This window comes from Hyperolius riggenbachi, chromosome 7, assembly GCF_040937935.1.
Source record: "Hyperolius riggenbachi isolate aHypRig1 chromosome 7, aHypRig1.pri, whole genome shotgun sequence".
NCBI lineage: Eukaryota > Metazoa > Chordata > Amphibia > Anura > Hyperoliidae > Hyperolius > Hyperolius riggenbachi.
The window spans coordinates 195,046,761-195,065,492 of record NC_090652.1 but is presented as its reverse complement, the minus strand read 5'-3'; the positions used below and the strand labels follow the sequence as shown (position 1 = coordinate 195,065,492).

Sequence of the window (18,732 nt, the reverse complement as noted above, 5' to 3'; positions counted from 1 at the left end):
TTGGCAACAATAAGCTGATAGATCTCCCATATCTTCTTCAGCTTGAGAGCGGGATGGGTGGCCTCATCAAAGTCCAGGTACTTCATGATGAAGGTGAAGCAGGGCTCGGACAGAACGGATCCAAAGAAGGGCGTACTGAGGATCTTGTTAGTGGTCCAGTACCACTTCTGCAGCGGCTTACCGACAACTTCCTGGAGGACGATGAGGCCCAGGAACACCCATATGTCGTCACTGGTGACAGGTTCCCACTTCCTACTCCGAGAGAACCTGGGTAGAGGAGCACCCTGCTGCTGCTGCGCTGCGTACCGATTGGTCTCCTCGTCGGTAAGAAACAGCTCCAAGTAGGACAGCGGGCTTTGGTCACAGGCGATCTTCTGCCCAGGTACCCCTGTAAAAGGGAACCTGGGTGGCGGAGATTGAGTGGGGCTCTCCAGCTCACATCAAATGCGTGCGACACTCACTGGCTCCTCGGTTTCACCAACTCCGAAGACAGGTCACCGGGAACCTCGCTGTCCGTAGACACCTCAACGAGCTCCTCCTCACTGTCGCTTCACTCCAGGACATCCAGCAGCTCCTGGTCACACAAACGCCTCCGGGAGGACGAGGCCATGACCCCAAAATGGATAGGGGTCAAAGGTCAGCGACAGGGAAAAAAAAGATCCAGCAAAGCAAGCACACAGGGATCACAGCGTCTTTATAAAGACTAGCAAAACTGCAATATGTATGTAGCAAAGGCTGGAAAAGGCAGGAAATCACTCAAAGCACAGAAATCACAAAAGCAGAGCTGACAAGCAGACTAAGCTATTGGACTCTGAAAGAGGGAGAATCTGTAACGGTTATGCCCTTTTATATTGTGTACAGGTGTTTGCAAATAACCGATTTACTATAGCATGATTGGATTACATTAGTTTTGTGTACTGATGTAATCCAATGATGCAATTTGTGCGACGGCCAGCAGGGGGCGCATGATAGACGTCAGAGGAAGTGGCTGGGCAGCGCCATCTTCCCTGCACACACGATCAGCCCGGGGGAGAGGGAAGGGGAGACCGGGAGGGAGAAGCCTGCAGCCCGCAGCAGCCCGGAGAGCAGGCTGGAGGCGGCGAAAACAGCGCACGCGGCAGCGGTGAGTGGGGGAACTGCAGGACGAGCTGAGTTCGTCCAAAACGTTTCCAGCATGTTTAGTCTGGATGAACTCAGCTTGTCCATAACGCTAGGGAGGTTAATTAAGCTACAATTACAAACATGGGATGTTACCATATTACCATACATTTGTAAGACAGCATCTTTGAATACAAAATACATCGCTGAGCATTGTACTGTAAGGAAATTAAGAGTTAAAAGCATTAACAGAGTTAAAAGAGTTAAAAGCAGAGTATAGATCCAATGTGTAGTGAAAGGTCAAAAGAATTGGGTTTACTTATCTGATGGGAGCTGCTAATAATGGGGTGCATCTAGCTACCTATACCCTATACCGAGAAGGGAGCTGCTCATACTGGGGGCACACCTGTACTGCTGTTGGGGCTACCTAATACTGGGGGCACACTTGGCTACCTACACTGGGGGGGGGGAGCTCATTAGTTACCTGAACTGGAGGCCGAAGTAAGATTAGGGGCACATTTGGCTCCTGGGACACGGGGGGACGCATCAGCTACCTACACTGGTCTGGACCCCCTGTCAAATTTAAGATCGCTTTGTGGCTTGGGACAAAAAAACAAACGTTTCCCCACCCTTGGTATAAGGGCTTGGAGAGACAAAAAAAGCAATGCTAGAAAGGATTTTGCCTTCTTAAAACGAGGCATTTGCAATAATTCAGCTTTTAGTGAGCAAGTAGGTTTCCCTTGATGCATCCCAAATATGCAAATCATCTCATGTCCCAACACACATCCAGAGCACACATCCATCTCAGGTGTACAGTGGTATAGTGTGTCTTTAGCTTATACATTTTACTGAGCTACAATAATCCAACATACATTCAGCTGATTAAAACGTTATGGTCCTCATCAGTGCATGGCTTGGTAAGGCTCTATAAGATAGAGTTTGAACCAGTACTTAAAAAGAATCCGAGGTGGGTTCTAAGAATCCTATTAGCACAGCCTCTGTTGCTATACGGTCTCCCCCCAGCGCTCTGCTGGCCCCCATAAATCAAACCGCAGTGCTAGCGACACACAGCGTGTCGATAGCAGGCTGTTTACATCCACACTGTCACTCTCCGCCGATCCCCCGCCTCCTCTATATCGCCGCTATGCGTCCCTTCCCTCCAATCAGCCTCTACTCTGTGTTCTAATAGGATTCTTAGAACCCACCTTGGGTTCTCTTTTAGAATATCCGGATAGCTCATGGTGACCCAGAACCACTTGGACAGTATAAGAAGCTAAGAGAACGAAAAGCTTTCTTATTAAAAAAAGCAATGCCAAATAGGAGTTTTGCCTTCTTAAAACAGAAGGCATTTGCAATTCAGCTTTAAATGAGCAAATACAGTTTCCCATGATGTAACCAAATAAAAAAAAAGCTTTTATGGCAGGCCCAAATACAGTGGTGTGAAAAACTATGTGCCCCCTTCCTGATTTCTTATTCTTTTGCATGTTTGTCACACTTAAATGTTTCTGCTCATCAAAAACCGTTAACTATTAGCCAAAGATAACATAATTGAACACAAAATGCAGTTTTAAATGATGGTTTTTATTATTTAGTGAGAAAAAACAACAACTCCAAATCTACATGGCCCTGTGTGAAAAAGTGATTGCCAACCCTTGTTAAAAAATAACTTAACTGTGGTTTATCACACCTGAGTTCAATTTCTGTAGTCACCCCCAGGCCTGATTACTGCCACACCTGTTTCAATCAAGAAATCACTTAAATAGGAGCTATCTGACACAGAGAAGTAGACCAAAAGCACCTCAAAAGCTAGACATCATGCCAAGATCCAAAGAAATTTAGGAACAAATGAGAACAAAAGTACTGTAATTGAGATCTATCAGTCTGGTAAAGGTTATAAAGCCATTTCTAAAGCTTTGGGACTCCAGCGAACCACAGTGAGAGCCATTATCCACAAATGGCAAAAACTTGGAACAGTGATGAACCTTCCCAGGAGTGGCCGGCCGACCAAAATTACCCCAGGAGCGCAGAGAAAAATTATCCGAGAGGCTACAAAAAAGACCCCAGGACAACATCTAAAGAACTGCAGGCCTCACTTGCCTCAATTAAGGTCAGTGTTCACGACTCCACCATAAGAAAGAGACTGGGCAAAAACGGCCTGCATGGCAGATATCCAAGGCGCAAACCACTTTTAAGCAAAAACAACATTAAGGCTCGTCTCAACTTTGCTAAAAAAACATCTCAATGATTGCCAAGACTTTTGGGAAAATACCTTGTGGACCGACGAGACAAAAGTTGAACTTTTTGGCAGGTGCGTGTCCCGTTACATCGGGCGTAGAAGTAACACAGCATTTCAGCAAAAGAACATCATACCAACAGTAAAATATGTTGGTGGTAGTGTGATAGTCTGGGGTTGTATTGCTGCTTCAGGACCTGGAAGGCTTGCTGTGATAGATGGAACCATGAATTCTACTGTCTACCAAAAAATCCTGAAGGAGAATGTCTGGCCATCTGTTCGTCAACTCAAGCTGAAGTGATCTTGGGTGCTGCAGCAGGGCAATGACCCAAAACACACTAGCAAATCCACCTCTGAATGGCTGAAGAAAAACAAAAAGAAGACTTTGGAGTGGCCTAGTCAAAGTCCTGACCTGAATCCTGTTGAGATGTTGTGGCATGACCTTAAAAAGGTGGTTCATGCTAGAAAACCCTCAAATAAAGCTGAATTACAACAATTCTGCAAAGATGAGTGGGCCAAAATTCCTCCAGAGCGCTGTAAAAGACTCGTTGCAAGTTATCGCAAACGCTTGATTGCAGTTATTGCTGCTAAGGGTGGCCCAACCAGTTATTAGGTTCAGGGGGCAATTTCTTTTTCACACAGGGCCATGTAGGTTTTGAGTTTTTTTTTCTCACTAAATAATAAAAACCATCATTTAAAACTGCATGTTGTGTTCAATGATATTATCTTTGACTAATAGTTAACGGTTTTTGATGAGTAGAAACATTTAAGTGTGACAAACATGCAAAAGAATAAGAAATCAGGAAGGGGGCAAATAGTTTTTCACACCACTGTACATTTATCATTGCCAAAGCAACACAAACATTAACATGGCGGGGTTGTGGGAATAAAAGAAGGGTATAGTGCATACCGTCCATAAGTGTGTGGAGGATATAAGGGACCATATGTGTTGGGGGGGGAGGGGGTATAGGCAGCAGTAGAAGGGGTATACAGTCCATGGGGTATCATGTTCCTCTAAGTAGGTGACAGGTAGTGACATATCAGGCAGCTATTTGCACAGTTGTTTACTCTTCATCCAGTAGTATGTAGTTTCCTCTCCCCATCTGTGGAGGTGAAATCCAGGGTGCGGGCAGAGTCTCTGGAAGTGGCCAGTCCTCACAGATGCGTATTTGCTGCAGTGTAGCAGGAAGTGTGCCTCAACCTCCAGGCCCCCTGGTCACACTGCCTGCACAGTCTCTCCTTCCGGGGCTTCCATGTCTGTCTGTACCACCCTGTCTATCTCCAGGCTGTGGGGACTCAAGACGGTACAGGCTTAGGGTCTGTCTTTGTGGTGGTGTAGCCTCTCCAGATACAGGGCCATTGTGTACTTCCTCTGCACTGATTGGTAGATGGTGAGTTTCTGGGAGTTCTTTATGTCACTCCTCCATTTATCTAGGTATCGTTCCTTGCAGCTTTCAATAATTCCTTTTGTTTGTCTTTTTGTGAGGCTGTGTTGGAAGTCCTGGCTGGGCTGGCTGCTAATGCTTTGCTTCAGAATGCATGGTATGGCCTCAGCTCCCTGGCTCAGTGAGACTTTATGGTGGTAAGTGCTGGGGCTGCTGCTATGTATGTGCGACCAGTATGAGAGAGAATGGATAATCAGCCATAGTAGGAATCTGCCTAGCTCTGCCCGGCAAGCAGAGTTCGAAGTGCTGCGATGAAATATTTGCAGAGCTCTAGATGGAAGACTTTGGGCTGGAGTCCCATTTTAATTGGTCAGGGTAGGTGAGCGGGACCCATAACTCACTGCTATAGAGCAGGACTAGGGTGGTGAAGCTGTTGAAAATTTTTGCTCAGACCGTCACCGGTGGTTTTAGGTGGTAAAGTTGCATTCTGATGGATAAAAGGGTTCTGCGGGCTTTTTCTTTCAGGGCCTCTACTGCTGTCTGAAAGCTCCTTGATTGGACCAGGCCCAGTGACTGTACTTGCTCACTTAAAGCTAAATTATTGAAAATACCTTATGGTTTCAGGAAACAAAATCATATTTATCATATTTACCTTAACAGTAATGTTTTTTTTTCAGTAAACTAAAGTTTGTGAAGGAAAAAAGGGAAAAGTTGCCAAGAATTTGGGCAAGTCTTGGAGTTCTGCCTTAAGCAGATTGCCATGGTTACAATTAATGCTACTGACACTGAATGCTGTCAATTCAAATAATTTCTGCTGCAGGTTACTACTCTCTTCCAGATGGTTCCTTTCAATGTTGCTTGCGAATTTCTGCCAGCGTAATTTTTGCATTGAAAATGCCATTTTTTATTTTGAGAATATATTTGTTGAAAATACATTGTATTTTTGCAATATGATAAAAGGAAAAAAAAAATCAGATTCAAAAATCACGAAAAATCACAAAAAAACTTGACAAATCGAACATATTACAAAAAGATTTTTAAAGGCATTTTCGCTCAAAATTCATGTTACATTATCTTCGCAAAAATTCATGCGAAAAGAATATCTGCATTTTTGCTCATCACGAATTCTTTGTTTCAATACAGAAAAAGAGGTATATATTTTAAATTATACCTGTTCTTCATAAGTCTCACTTCTCTTTTACGTGCTGCCTCTTCAGCTGGCTGGGCAGGGAGTGCTGGAGAAGATGCCATGACGACTCCTGGTGCAATCGTGCTGGTGGGTGCTGTGCGAATCTGGTAAGTCTGTACATCTCCAGAAGCAGCTAATACAAAAATTAAGACAGTTACATAAATATAAAACACAAATATCCACCTTCAGAAACCCCAACTGATCCAAGCAATAAAAGGCATTTACTCAGGTACACTCTCTCGCTCTCTCTGTATGTATATCAGTGCATAAACCGACAAATTTTGGGTGTTAAGTGTAGGTAACAACCTATCTATGGGTGATATATATTGGGTGTGTGTATATCCACCCCCCATACAAACCGCATTCTGATGCAAGAGAAGTGCGCTCTCTAAGTATAACTCTTCAGCAGCCACCGGAGAGATACGTAGAGGGTGCACTTCTCTTGCGCAGACTGGCTGCGACTGGCCGAAGTTACAGGACCTGGTACCGGAGCTGGAGAAGGCCAAGGACCGCGTCGTGGGAGCGATCCATGCAGATAGGGCTGGAGGAAGCCACAGGCCTGTATAAATCTTTATAGGATTAGCATCAAAAAAGAAAACAGTTGATTCAGGCACTGCAGTGTATACTGTTTTAATGGTGTTTTCAATTGTGAGTAAAATCACCATTTGTATCAAAAATTGTGACATTCACTGTGGATCAGCCTCGGGAGAAGCACCGCCGTGCGAAACGGCCGTTAGGCTATCGTTTTTGCCCTGCACTCACCACCGCCACCCTCTTATATGGTAGGACATCCTCCTCTTGCAACTGTTTGAACGCACAAGATGTTTGCATTGCACATGATAATTTTTCTACAGATGATGATGTTTCGTACCTACCTTTTTGAATGTCACAATTTTTGATACAAATGGTAATTTTACTCACAATTGAAAACACCATTAAAACAGTATACACTGCAGTGCCTGATTCAACTGTTTTTCTTTTTTGATGCTGATCCTATGTGTATGTTTCAAAATTTTAGTCATGAGCATGCAGTATCTATAATATCATCAAGGTGGCTTTTTGAGTATCCGTCCATCCTCACTCCCAGTGACATGGCTACAGATCCCGTAGTGCCGGCAACCCTTTACTCCTAAACTGTATAAATCTTTTATGTTATCTTGTCTCTGATACACTTTGTTTATTTTATTTTCTAGTTTGCTTTAGGTGCTTAAACAAAAAACCTTCCTGTTTATCAACTCTACTACTATTTTGCCTCCCCCTTCCCATTTATTTATCATGGGAGCCTTCTCTCTTGTTTTGAAAAATTAAAGGGACTCAGAGCACCTCTCATGGGCATGCCTTTAAGCCAGGCGACGTCCAACAAAGTCGTGCTATGATCCCTCTGGAGGAGCCACTTGCAATGGACATGCGTGTCACTTCCTCTTCCTGCTTCATTCAGTGATGCACTTCTCTAAAAGAGAAGACAGTGGTGACCCAGAAGTTATAACATAGCCATGTCGGCAGCCGCGATTTTTAAATTGAAATCGAACAAAAACTATTTGGTGTAGAACGGCGATTCAGGCATCAAATGAAAGAGGAGCGCACAAGCTACAGAAAAGTATGCATCTTTAAAGTGGATTTGAGATGAACTTTTACTCATTGCATAATTGTGTTCCTTTCCTATTGTTTATAGGGCATTCCTCAAGCCAAATACTTTGTTTTTGTTTTAATACTCTAATTCCCTATAAACTAAACGAGCCTCGCCCACAGCATTTCAGAGAGCCTTGGCATTTTCAGACAGTAGCAAGGGCTCATGGGAACTCAGTCTGGGCAGAAGGAGGGGGAGGTATTACTAGCCAAAGATTTCAGAGGCAGAGGGGAGGAGGAAGGGGGGGGGGGGGGGTTAGGTTTTTTTTTTCACAGGCTGAGTGCTGAAGATGCAGATAAGCTTGCTGTGTGTAATATTTACAAACAACATGGCTGTTGTCGTATCACAGGAAGAAATAATCATATTCTATTGAAGTTGTTTGCAGCTAGATTTGCTGTGTAAACTATCTAAACTTTAGATAAGATATATAGACAAGTTATTATAGTTAGTTTTTCATCTCGGATCCGCTTTAAGTACTTTGCAGTACTGGTCGGAGTCTTAAAGTCATGCCCATGAGAGGTGCTTGGCGTCCCTTTAAGATTTTTTCATTTTAGTCTTCAGCCACTTTTTCGTTTTCCAAAGTACTTATAAAAAGAGCATTTTCTTGAGCAGGGGGAACAATTAACCTCCAAAGAGAAGTGGCACAATCTATTTTCGGATGCAATTGTCCATCTTAACCCTTGAGCCATGAGGTTGTATATCAACACAGTCAAGGATGGTCAATTAGATGCTTATAATTTCAAGCTGGTGCAAACTTTATGCAGCGTGTAAATGAACAACAAATACAGTAGCTGCTTCATGTCATTTATCCCAGGGCTGTGGAGTCGGTATAAAAATCCACCGACTCAGACTCCTTAGGTTAGGATTCCACCAACTCCGACTCCTCGATAGAGATGGCCCAGCCTTGGAGAACTCATGGAGAAGGACGTGATAAGCTCGATCAGCTGATAGATTTGTAAGCCTCTGATTTGCTGTGATGACTTCCTGGTTTAATACATGATCATGACCAGCAAATCAGAGCCTCACAAAGCTGGGCCATCCCTACTCCTCGACTTAGACTCTTCTAATTTGCATATTACAATCTTGTTGATTGAAAGTATGTAACATGAAATGCATCTCTTAACTGCCAACGCTTAGGAATTTTAAAAGACAACTGAAGTGAGAGGGATATGAAGGCTGACATATTTATTCCCTTTTAAACAATACCAGTTACCTGGATATCTGGCGGATCTTCTGCCTCCAATACTTTTAGTCATACGCTATAACTAGTCCTTGGTAAGAGTACTTGTAGATGGTACAGACAGGAACAAAGAACAGCTATCAGGCCCTAGGCAATGCAACTGTGGGTACATGTAAGAGTGATATGCAGGTACTCTGCAGGGCAATGAGGGGATTATTCCTCTATTACACATTCTTCATGCACAACCTGAACATGAATCAGGCCCTAGGCAATGTAATTGTGGGTACTTGTAAGAGTGATGTGCAGGTACTCTGCAGGAGAATGAGGCAATTCTTCCTCTATTACACATTCTTCATGTACAATCTGAACCAGGTTTACGGGTGATAGACAACACACCTCTGTGTTCAATGTGCACAACATTCTCAGTGGATTCTCTGCAGCTCTGTGGGAAATGCATATGTATAGTACTACTGTGTAACAAAGTAAACCTAAGACAGATGAAATTAAAGTTTTATACATACCTGGGGCTTCCTCCAGCCACCTTCCGGCTAATCAGTACCTCGCTGTCCTCCTCCGCCACCTGGATCTTCTACTATGGGTCCAGGTACTTGAGCCAGTCGGGTGTAGTGCGCATTAGGGCTGAACGATTTTCGGTTTTTAACCGAAAATCGTGGTCAGGCCCAATACGATCTTCAGATTGTCAAAGTAACGGTTTTGCGGCGATTGTCGCCACTGCTACCTACACGGCTCCCGGCCTCCTCCTCCGCTCCAATCCCTTGGCATGCTCATATCAGTCTCGCCCACTAGATAGCGCCTGAGCTCCTGTGTGTGGAGCACAAACGTCACATCCTCTGCTTGGAGCCCCGGCGATTTCAAGAAAGTGCAGGAGGAATAGTGCAGACTGGAGCCTGTGTGGGCAAAGGCAGGACGTGCAGCAGCTCTTTCCACTTTACCTTCTTTAATGTCCTCCTCCCCCTGTAGTGTTTCCTTACCAGTGTAGGCTCTCCTGTCCTCCTCCTCATAATGGCATTATTCCTCAGACTCCTCCAGGAGAGCAGCTCTGCCTGTGTTTACAGAGCACTGTGAGATGCATACATCTAATGCTGGCTAACATCTCTGTCTGTGACACTACGGGCTTCGATCCTTTAAGTGGCTCATCCATGCCTTGCTGCCGCTGGGGATGTGACTTTACTGTGACTTTTTAATTCTGTTCCACAGGGGATGGGCAACACCAATCCCATGCAGCTCACTGACTGTTCACCCTGCCAGTTGTCATTGTGCTGCTGTTGAACTTTTTTTAATCCTTTTGTAATGCCCGGTACACACGATGCAACTTTCCATCAGATTGACGGTCAAATCAATTATTTCCGACAGATCCGATCTGATTTCCAATCGTTTTTCTGATTGATTTTCTGATCAATTCTATACAGAAAGGATTGGGAATCAGATTGGACCTGTTGGAAAATAATCGATTTGACTGTCAATCTGATACAATATTGAATCATGTATACCACACATAAAAAGTAGAAGCTGCTTACTTACCAGTTTATTTTGTACACATTCCTTAGTGGGTTTGCGTAGTAAAGCCAGGTGCACACTGTGCATTTTTCACTTCTAATCCTATTCCAGCGAGTGATCAGATCAATAATCAGATCTTAGATCGACTGGATTTAGAAGAAAGCTAGCCCACGCACATATGCAATTTTTAAAATTCCTGATCCCATTTCAGCAATTGGATATCAAAAAGGCATTTACTCGGAACGCTAGTCAGTATTTTATTTGATATTTTCCAGCATGCCTGATAAAGATTGTCTGAGAGGGGGAACAAAGCTTGATTTGATAGAAATCGTGAATCAAATCGAAATTGTGATTTTGGACAGAAATCGATTAACTTTTTTCCTAAAATCGTTCAGGCATGCACACACTCCGCTGCTGGAAGCGTATTACACTTGCGCAGCACTATTGCGCAGGTGCAGAATGCTCCTGGCTGTGGGAGCGTCACGCGGCCGGACTGCGCTGACTGGGTGAATTACCGGGGACTCATAGCAGAAGATCCAGGTGGCGGAGGAGGACAGTGAGGGACTGATTAGCCTGAAGGGGGCTGAAGGAAGCCTCAGGTATGTATAAAACTTTACTTTTCATCCGTCTCAGGTACCTTTTAATTCGTAGCCATTAAACCAAAGTTTAACAACATATCAAATTATTGGATTTCATGAGAAAAGGGAGTACATAAATTTGCATAAATCAGCATCAGCGCAGAATTATTTGCATCTCATTGACCATCCCTATTAGTGACACAGCTACACGTCAGGCTTTATTCTTACAGCATAGAGGTTATTTAGTGTATATAAGAGATTCCTGTGTACACAGCATATATACAGTCACAATCAGATATGTATATCTGACTTTAAAAATACAGGGACTGCTTTATTGAAGCAGCACAAGTAACTATTTTTTGATTGTTTTATTTCATTTTTGTGGACTAAGCACAGCTATTACTGTAAATATAAACTATTTATGTTGACTTTCATTATTTATGGTATTACCTGAGAAATAGAACATTTTATCATATTTTCAATTTTAATTACAGTTTAAATTCATTAGAAGTCGGAGTATTTCTTTCCGAATCCAGGTACCCAAAAATTGCTCTGACTCCTCGACTGTGGGGATGAGGTTTTGCCCAGGTGTAGAGTATAAGTAACCATGAGTTTTTACCATATTGTTCTGAAAGAAATTATGGACTTTTCAGCCTAGTGCCCACTAGATCGCAATCCTGGCATAGGATCACTAGTGGTTAAGAGAAAGGAGAATCCAGGGTCAACATAAAGAGTCAGTAGGCAGGCAAGGTTGCAGGCAGCAGGTGAGGACAGGCCAGAGGTTGATGAAGGCAGATATTGGGCTTGGGCAGAGGAATAATAGGGTCAGAGCTAGCAGTAAGTGTACTCCAGTAAACAAAGGTCAGGACAGGTGGAGGTCCAGCAGATTAATATCACTGTTGAAAGTCAAACCAAGTACCGAAAGCAAGAACAAGGGCTGGCCAGAGTGCATCAAGCCCAATCAAGCAAGCCCACTAGCTGACACCAGTGTAAAATACCCTGGTTAGTGCCAGAATTGTTGCCTGGGGTAAAGAGTGCAAGTAAATGCTAGCAGGTGTGCTATGCTCATCAGTACCACAGACTAAAAAAAAATACACGTTTTTCTGGCAAAACTGGTGGAAGAGTGAATGAATAAACTGAGGCATCAGCACAAGTGGCTAAACACTTATTACAATAAATAAACTGGGCTGCTTTATTTGCATTTTTTTTAAGGCCTCGTTCACATCTGCTGCGCTCGGAAACATGTGAAAGCGCGTGGTAAAAAACACATGCTTTAGTGCGTGTTTCTGTGCACTGCACTTCTTTAAAGCACGTTTTGCTTATTGTAGCAGTTGTCAATAAAGCTTTGTTTTTATATGAAAAGGTTTTTCTTTTCCCCGATTAGGGCTAAAAAACTCATGCGCTAAAAAAGCGCACCCTTTCACTTGCATTGATGTGCGCTTTACAGCTCAACGCACAGAAATGCATGCAACCCTACATTTTTGTAACGCTGCTCAGAGCAGCGCATAGATGTGAACATTACATGGGAAAATCAATACCTTGCGGAACGCACAGGGCAGTGCACTGTGGAAAGCGCACAGAAACGTCCCTAATGTGAACGAGGCCTAAGTAGAGTATAGTTTTTGAGATTATGAGTTTTTCTTAAAAAATATATAAAATATTTTGAGTAAACTGTTGCAGAACTAAAAAATTACAACTGTTCAGGTAAATATCCAGCATTTCATTTACAAAATGAGCGCATCAAATCGTTATTTCTTTCTTACCTTGTACAACAACTTGATTGCTGGGGACAAGTATTTGTTGCCCATCTGTAGTCTGTGCATACTGTAAAATTGTAGTTCCAGGTTGAGTTGCTGCTGTGTTCGCCATTGTTAATGTCTGAAGTCCATCTGTACCATTGTTAGCTAGTTGTATTGCTCCTCCCTGAGTAATGGCAACTGAGAGGAAAGAAAGCAGCTTTCACTAACTAGCAGTTGGATATGTCAATGCAGATTACACACACACACACAGACAAATGTATATCCCCTACAGCATTATAAAGGAAATCCCCATGTCAATCCATCAGCCACACATGATATTTGAATACTGATATGGACGCTGTATAATAGTTTTGCCTATATAAGAGCTACTCACTTTTGACTCTCTTTAGTTTGCTTGCTGCCAGTATCTCAGCTAAAGAGAGTGTTCCACAAGATGTTTTATATGGTTGTTATTCAACTTCTATACCAAGGATGTTATCCTATGTGCATATTAATAAGTGAGCAATAATTTGATTTAGTAAAAGTTCATATTAGAGCCACACAGGTCACAGCGACAGGAAGTGACACAAAAGATCATTAATGGGTGAGCAAACAAAACAACCTGATTAAAGTCATAGCTCCTTACTCATTCTATATAAAATTACAAAAAATAAATAAAAATGGCTCTTTGAACATATAACGCCTCATCATCACTGTCTAAAGAAAGAACAAAACTTGAAGCTGCAGAACATAGACAACTAGGTGGATGCAGAAAACTAAAAAGATGAAATGTCAGAAATGTCATTCTACACTAATCTGTGCAATTTATAAAGAACCAGTTGCCTTGCCAGCTGTGCAGGATCAATGTCAGAATGGCGATTAACCACTTTAACCACTTCACCACTGAGGGGGTTTACCCCCTGACCACCAGAGCAATTTTCACCTTTCAGCGCTCCTTCCATTCATTCGTCTATAACTATCATTACTTATCACAATTAAACGATCTATATCTTGTTTTTTCCACCACTAATTAGGCTTTCTTTAGGTGGGACATTATGCCAAGAATTATTTTATTCTAAATGTGTTTTAATGGGAAAATAGGAAAAATCTGGGAAAAAATTATTTTTCAGTTTTCGGCCATTATAGTTTTTAATTAATGCATGCTACTGTAATTAAAACCCATGAAATGTATTTGCCCTTTTGTCCCGGTTATAAAACTGTTATAAAATTGTCCCTATCACAATGTTTGGCGCCAATATTTTATTTGGAAATAAAGGTGCATTTTTTTCAGTTTTGCGTCCATCCCTAATTACAAGCCCATAGTTTATAAAGTAACAGTGTTGTACCCTCCTGACATAAATATTTAAAAAGTTCAGTCCCTAAGGTAACTATTTATGTATTTTTTTTTATTGTACATTTTTTTTATTTTTTTTTAATTACAAAAAAAAAATATTTGGGAGTGTGGGAGGTAATGAGTTAAATTTTTGTGTAAAAGTAATTTATTTGTATGTGAAAAATGTGTAGGGTGTAGTTTTACTATTTGGCCACAAGATGGACACAGTAACTTTTTGTTTTAATGCGACCTCCAAGCGTCCTTCCGGAAGCTTGGAGGAAGTACTTGGAGGCTGGGTAAGATCACAATGATCGCGCTGCCCATCGGAGAGCAGCGGATCATTGCGGGGCTTAGATCAACGAACGGGAATGGATTTTCCCGTTCATTGATCTCCAGGCGAGCGGGCGGCGGCGTGTTTACTAGCGGGAGCGCGGACAGCGGCGGGAGTGCGCAAAGTACGGATTTCTCCGTCCCTGGGGGTTAAAGGATGGAAAAAGGGACGGAGAAATTCGTACGGGCGGGGGGAAAGTGGTTAAAGCGGACCCAAACCAAACATTTTTTTTAATTCAAAATATTTAGTTGCACCATTCTGACACATACAATAAACACTCCTTCAAGCCTGTTAGCATTTCAGTGCATGCTTTTCACCCATCTCTTTGCATAACTAGGGTTATACAGGTGGCAGCCATTAGCAATTCCTCCTTTGCCGGACACCACCTACTCCAGCATTTTGCATGATTCTGTCTCGGCAATATGAAAGGAAGCGAGGGGTTCCTTCAATAAATGTAAAATATTTTATATTTGTCCTCATGCAGCTGAAAGAAGGCTGCTATTTATTATTATAAATTTAGAAAATAGATTTTATTCCTGAAATCTGGTATTTTTAATTTGGGTCCACTTTAAGCTACTCCTGCATAGACCTTCATGCTAATCTCCTGTATTTTTACTACCCTTCTGGAAAGTAGCATAGTAGTATGATGCACTTTCTTTTGTTGAAACAGTACATTATAATAAGGATACATATTACACAGTCTACTATTTAAACAGATATATCCTTCAAATGTAATCCTTTAAAATATTTAATTAAAAGTCTTTTTTGCAGTTCAAACTGTAAAATATGAAAACTGGGAGTAAGATATTTGGAGACTACATACTGTACTGGCCACTGCTGGTTTGGTAAATCGGTGTTGGTACGGTCACTGTTGTTATGGCAGGTGCAGACGTCTCCTCTTCAGATTTTTCTTCTTCAATTCTTGGTACTCCTGGAGCATCTGAAGAAAGGTCATTTAATATTTTCCTGTGGAAGAAAATTACACCATTTCAGAAATTATTTCAGTATTATGTAGTGTATTACTGTAGAGGTGGGCGGGTGCGGGCGCGTTAGGCGTGCGGCAGTTGCGTGCGCGGCGTGCATGCGCACTGGCGGCGGCCAGCAAAAGACCTAGAGCACGTTTTTAAACGGGCTTGGGTCTACTAGTCCCCTATAAAGAGATGGACTAGTCCAAAACCTGTCACTTCTGTCAGATTTCTACCTACTGTGACAGCAACATAGGAGAAAAGTAATTTATGGCTCATTTTACTCTGGAAAAAATGTACTTCTTATTTGTATATGTTTGCACATATTTAAATTTTACAGTTTTTCGCTGTAGTGCCCCTTACCTACACACACGCACACACACACACACACACACACACACACACACACACACACACACACACACACACACACACACACACACACACACACACACACACACACACTTAATTTTCAATACACTCCAGCAGGGAATCATGCTCACAATTTGAAAGCTTACCTTCAATAATGACAACGTTCAAAGTTTAAACAGTTTTATTAACAAGGGCAAATACAACACGTGTAATGGCCTCCTTAAAGAGGAACTGTCACGAAAATCTTTAAATTTAAACCACATACAGATAAGAAGTACATTTCTTCCAGCGTAAAATGAGCCATAAATTACTTTTCTCTTATGTTTCTGACACTTACAGTAGTTAGTAGAAATCTGACATTACCGACATGTTTTGGGTTAATCCATCTCTTCATGGAGGAGTCTCAGCATGGCCTTTATTCTTTATAAAGACATTGCCTGAAAAAGATTTATACAAAGATGCTGGCCAGCCTCCGTGCTCACTGCACACTTTTTTGGCAGTTGGACGGATCCACTGCCATTCATCAAGTGCTTTTAAAAATAAAGAAAACCCTAAGAACCCCCATGAGAAGATGGGCTAGTCCAAAATCTGTCGATTCTGTCAGATTTCTACTACTTACTGCAACTGACAGCAACACAGGAGAAAAATAATTTATGGCTCATTTTACTCTGGAAGAAACATACTACTTATTTGTATAGGTTTACATGTATTTTACATTTTAAGATTTTTGTGACAGAGGTCCTTTAAAAGCTTACTTTCATGCAGTCAACTGTTTTCATAGGTTTTAATTCAGGTAGCACAACAGAAAAATGTGTTTCACGGTTGTAGGGTGCCTCCTCAGGTCAAAATCAGTAACATAGAACTCGGAGCGCCTTTTGGCTCCAAGATCCCTTTAGACAATTTCACATCGTTGGAAAATTACCAGGGCTGTGGAGTAGGAGTCGTGGAGTCGGAGCAATTTTAGGTGCCTGGAGTCGGAGTCGGGAAAAAATTCACCGACTCCGACTCCTAATGAATTTGTAACTGTAATTAAAATAGAAAATATGATAAAATGTTCTATTTCTCAGATAATAGTCATTAAAAATAATGTATATATACAGTAATAGCTGTGTTCAGTCCACAAAAATGAAATAAACCAATCAAAATTAGTTACTTGTGCTGCTTCAATAAAGCAGTCCCCGTATTTTTAAGGTCAGATATACATATCGGATTGTGACTGTACAGTATATATGATGTGTACACAGGAATCTCTTATATATACACGAAATAACATCTATGCTGTAAGAATAAAGCCTGATGTGTAGCCGTGTCACTAATAGAGATGGTCAATGAGATGGAAATAGTTCTGCATTGATGCTGGTTTATGCAAATGTACTTTGCTCATGAAATCAAATAATTTGACATCTTGTTAAAATTTGGTTTGGTGACTATGAATTAAAGGGTACCTGAGGCGAATTAAAAGAAAAGCTTTATACATATCTGGGGCTTCCTCCAGCTCCCTTCAGGCCATTCGATCCCTCGCTGTCCTCCTCCGCCACCTTGATCTTCTGCTATGAGTCCAGGTAATTCAGCCAGTCAGAGCAGTCTGGCTACGTGCCGCTTCCACAGCCAGGAGCGTTCTGTACCTGCACAATAGTGCTGCGCAGGTGTAGTATGCTCCCGGCGGCGGAGTGTGTGCATGCGCACTACACCAGACTGGCTCAAGTACCTGGACTCATAGTAGAAGTTCCAGGTGGCGGAGGAGGACAGCGAGGGACTGATTAGCCTGAAGGGGGCTGGAGGAAGCCCCAGGTATGTATAAAAAAAACTTTAATTTCATCTGTCTCAGGTTTACTTTGTTACACAGTGGTACTATACTCTACATATGCTCTCCCCACAGAGCTGCAGGGAATCCACTGAGAATGTTGTGCACATTGAACACAGAGGTGTTGTCTATCACCCATAAACCTTGTTCAGATTGTGCATGAAGAATGTGTAATTGAGGAAGAATCTCCTCATTCCCCTGCAGAGTACCTGCACATCATTCTTGCATGTACCCACAGTCACATTGCCTAGGGCCTGATCCATGTTCAGATGTGTAATAGAGGAAGAATCTCCTCATTCCCCTGCAGAGTACCTGCACATCATTCTTACATGTACCCACAGTTACATTGCCTAGGGCCTGATAGATGTTCTTTGTTCCGGTCTGTACCTTTTACAAGTACTCTTACCAAGGACTAGTTTTAGTCTAAAGGGAATAAATATAGTAGTCTACATATCCTTCTCACTTCAGTTGTCTTGTAAAATTCCTAAGCGTTGGCAGTCAAGAGATGAATTTCACGTTACATACTGTTAATCAACAAAATTGTAATATGCAAATTAGAGGAGTCAGAGTCGAGGAGTCGGAGGAATCCTAAACTGAGGAGTTGGAGTCAGTGGATTTTTGGACCGACTCCACAGACCTGAAAATTACTACTTTAAAAGAGGAACTATAGTGAAAATAACGTAATGAACCACCCTACCTAAAAACCATGGCGGGATGGTGGTTCCTAACACACTTCTCTATCATGTCGCCTTGGTCTTTATTCAAATTGTGGATTGGCCCCATCATGGGCCTTAAAAAAGATGGGTTGAAATGGAAAGAGTTCTGGAGTGCCCTCACCTGCAGCACTTACCGTGGGTCAAGCAAATCATTGTATTAACATACCTGTGATTGAGGATATGGTCAAATTTGACTCCTATTTCGCCATGGCCCTCTCCTATGATACCCCTCTCCCGGTTTTCCCTTGGGGATGCCTAGGACAGCTTATAAAAATTGAAGGAGTCCTCAACCCCTGCAAGCACATCACTTTTTAGACAATGGTAGATGGTTGGAATTAGGGGTTTTCCAGCTGCCTTCTTTGGATCAGTAGCCCCACTATAGTTCAAACAATATCTACTTAGCCTATGCTCTAAATGGGAGTCCACACTGGGCAGTACATTCAAAGACACCCAAAGACCTGCAAAAGATTAACCTTCTAGCTCTTTGGGATGCCTTTGGGTACCTCACGGTGACTGCTGTTCTGGAGCCCCATTTCTTTCTTTCAGTATTAACCCCGGACCACTCTGTCCTCCACACATTCCCTCCTCTACTAGTTCCGTCTTTTTCTATTCCTATCTGTTTTCTTCCCTCTCTGGTTTCTTATTTCTATGGTTCTCTAGTACC

The 18,732-nt window shown here is 42.3% G+C and overlaps 1 protein-coding gene across 2 annotated transcripts in view; it reads right to left on the bottom strand.

The window, feature by feature from the left end:
* Positions 1–18,732, bottom strand: part of CREB1 (cAMP responsive element binding protein 1) — a 223,028-nt gene that overhangs the window by 13,452 nt on the left and 190,844 nt on the right. For both annotated transcript variants that reach the window (XM_068244973.1, XM_068244972.1), the window contains 3 exons: positions 15,035–15,177; positions 12,572–12,745; positions 5,888–6,038 (listed from right to left, as the gene is read on the bottom strand). In XM_068244973.1, the coding sequence (XP_068101074.1) occupies positions 5,888–6,038; positions 12,572–12,745; positions 15,035–15,177 (468 nt within the window). The remainder of the gene's footprint in view (positions 1–5,887; positions 6,039–12,571; positions 12,746–15,034; positions 15,178–18,732) is intronic.